Below are 3,257 nucleotides of genomic sequence, written 5' to 3' on the forward strand. Positions count from 1 at the left end.
CTCTCGCGAATCGGTGCTTCTACTCTGCCAAAAAAGTAAGAGAACAGGCAGAAGTGCTGCTACTAAAATTCCAAAAATCTGGTGTTCGCTTCGATCCCAGAATACAATGTCCGGTGAAGGTTACCCTAAAGAAAAGGTCCGGTGAAGGTTCGTTTGCACGATCGATCCTGCGGAAAAGATTTTGCAGCAGCAGATGCAGATGATCCAGCCGAAGCACGACGGAATCACACGCGGACGGTGCCGCACTGGAGCGCCGACGCGCTGACACGACGCGGCAGACGTGTCCACACCAGCGGGTCATTGCCAAGGAAACGGACCCCGCCTGCCTCCCGCTCCGGTGCGCCGTGCCGCCCGTGCGCGGTGCGGCGCCGAAACATTTATTCCGCTCCGCCTCGAGGCGCGCAGCACGACACCGCTGCCCACCGAAACATCCCCCGGAGAGGCAGCAGCCCTCCTCCTCATCGTCTCCTGGCGCGTTAATTAATCAACTCCTAATATAATCTCCTGTGCTAACGATGACCCGCCTGCGGAGGTAAGTCACAAGGTGACTTTTCTCGTAAACAGTGATTTTGTAGACAGTAGCTACATAAATAATAATCCTGTACACAATATTTTACAATCAGAAATCTCATATTTATAAACAGTACATTACTGTAGATTGCTGTTCACTTAAACTTAAAATACTGTTTTTGTACTGTTCACCTGAACTTAAAATACTGTCTATTATGATAAGTGAGAGGAACCGGTTCCCCTTCTTATACACCACCAACACCCTGTGGCCAGTACACTGAGCGGACTTAGGTGCCTCCGCTCGCTTGCTAGTCATGGCGCCTCTCGCCGCGCTGCTGCTCCTGCTCGCCGCCTCCAATGCCGCGCTCGCCAAGGCCGTGGAGTACCACAGCCTTGCAGCCACCCCTCTCTCGCCCCAGGCGTACACTGCTTCGGCGTCCGACGCCGGCGAGGATGTCTTTGGGGGCAGCCTTGCCGCGGCGCAGGAGGGCGCCGCCGCGTCGGCGGTGCACTTTCGCGTGCTCCACCGGGACGTGTTTGCGGTGAACGCCACCGCGGCCGAGCTGTTTGCGAACCGGCTGCGGCGGGACAAGAGGAGGGCGGCGCGGATCTCGAAGGCTGCGGCCAACGGGACGCGGGGCGGCGGCGGAGGAGTCGCGGCGCCGGTGGTGTCCGGGCTCGCGCAGGGCAGCGGGGAGTACTTCACCAAGATCGGGGTTGGGACGCCCGCCACCCCCGCGCTCATGGTACTTGACACCGGCAGCGACATCGTGTGGCTGCAGTGCGCGCCGTGCCGCCGCTGCTACGAGCAGTCGGGGCAGGTGTTCGACCCGCGGCGCTCGAGCTCGTACGGAGCTGTCGACTGCGCCGCGCCGCTCTGCCGCGGGCTCGACTTCGGCGGCTGCGACCTGCGCCGCAGGTCGTGCCTCTACCAGGTCGCCTACGGCGACGGCTCCGTCACGGCGGGCGACTTCGCCACCGAGACCCTCACCTTCGCCGGCGGCGCCCGCGTGGCGCGCGTAGCTATCGGGTGCGGCCACGACAACGAGGGCTTGTTCGTCGCGGCGGCGGGGCTCCTGGGGCTCGGCCGCGGCAGCCTGTCGTTCCCCACCCAGATCTCCCACCGCTACGGCCGGAGCTTCTCGTACTGCCTGGTGGACCGCACCTCCGCGTCGTCCAAACCCGGCTCCCGCTCCTCCACCGTTACCTTCGGCTCCGGCGCCGTGGGCCCCTCTGCTGCCGCGACGTCCTTCACCCCGATGGTCAAGAACCCCCGCATGGAGACGTTCTACTACGTGCAGCTCATCGGCATCAGCGTGGGCGGCGCGCGCGTGCCCGGCGTCGCAGAGTCCGACCTCCGCCTGGACCCGTCCACGGGCCGCGGCGGCGTCATCGTGGACTCCGGCACCTCCGTGACCCGCCTCGCTCGCCCGGCCTACTCCGCGCTCCGCGACGCGTTCCGCGCCGCCACCGCCGGGCTCCGGCTCTCCCCGGGCGGGTTCTCGCTGTTCGACACGTGCTACGACCTCGGTGGGCGCAAGGTAGTGAAGGTGCCGACCGTGTCCATGCACTTCGCGGGCGGCGCCGAGGCGGCCCTTCCCCCCGAGAACTACCTGATCCCCGTGGACTCGACGGGCACCTTCTGCTTCGCGTTCGCGGGCACCGACGGCGGCGTGTCCATCATCGGCAACATCCAGCAGCAGGGGTTCCGCGTGGTGTTCGACGGCGACGGCCAGCGCGTCGGGTTCGCACCCAAGGGGTGCTGAAGAAAAAGTTTAGCGCTTAATCAATTCATCATTAGCGTTGGGTGAGAGGGAGCCTCCTTGTTAGTCATAATCAATGGAGGTGGTCAGGCCAGTGGACTTTGGATGCTGTAAAGCACTGGGTATCGCGCAGCCTCTCTCTCTCTCTCTCTGACAGTAGCTTTGATGTGAGAGAGGATAAGGCGGTTGGTCGATGAAGGCTGTAAAAGTGTCTGGGTTAAAAAATGAGACTGGTTCTCTGCTTTGTGTACTTTCTACCGACTGTTGTTAAAAGTGTTTGGGTCTGACGCTCTGTGCCGTGTGAGGTTAAAAATCTCGCGAAGAACCACGGGCAGGAGCAATGCGAGACAAGGAGCACGAGTAGAGAGAGAGAGAGAGGGTGCACAGACGCACAGGTCGTCACTTGGAAGTTTTCTAACGGTCCAATCCAATGAGGCAAAGATATTTGTCAGTGGCACGGGCTCTCCTGTCTCGCCCCCTCCTTCCGTTTCTCTCTCCGGCTGGGGCTTTTGGCCTGGGAAGAGGGAGTATCTGGCTCGAAACACCGGACGACATGCTGCACTCCACCCGTCCACCGTGGAGTGTGGATGCCAAAGACTGGGAGGAGAACGTTGGTGCGTTGCTTTGCCGTACCGGACGGCCGCCTCGGAGGCCGTGCCGCTGAGGCTGCGTTTGTCGCTGTCCGGCTCTCCCTGCTGCCACCCACTTTCCCTTCTTTGAGCGCTTAATTGTACTGCCGTCGTACCGCGACATCAACTGATGCGGAACAGACCACCAGGACCAGGACCAGGCTCCAGCTTCCTGTTCTGCGCGAGGAAATTTCCACCGCACCTAGGCGTCGGAGCAGTTTGGTTTCCTGTTCTGGACCAGCATATGCGTATTATGTTCACACAAAACTGGGTGCCAGGAGCAGTAGAGTTTTTAAACTTTGCAATGAAAGAAAACAAGCGTCCATCTGCCGAAGCTTATGTAATTTGGTTGCCA

The 3,257-nt window shown here is 61.0% G+C and overlaps 1 protein-coding gene across 1 annotated transcript; it reads left to right on the forward strand.

The window, feature by feature from the left end:
• Nucleotides 1–370: 370 nt before the first annotated feature.
• Nucleotides 371–2,528, forward strand: LOC133906292 (aspartyl protease family protein 2-like). Its single transcript, XM_062348159.1, has one exon. It carries the CDS (start codon nucleotides 825–827, stop codon nucleotides 2,274–2,276), a length of 1,452 nt encoding a protein of 483 aa, XP_062204143.1. The 5' UTR covers nucleotides 371–824; the 3' UTR covers nucleotides 2,277–2,528.
• The last annotated feature ends 729 nt before the right edge of the window (nucleotides 2,529–3,257 follow it).

The sequence above is a fragment of the Phragmites australis genome, chromosome 2 (assembly GCF_958298935.1).
Source record: "Phragmites australis chromosome 2, lpPhrAust1.1, whole genome shotgun sequence".
NCBI lineage: Eukaryota > Viridiplantae > Streptophyta > Magnoliopsida > Poales > Poaceae > Phragmites > Phragmites australis.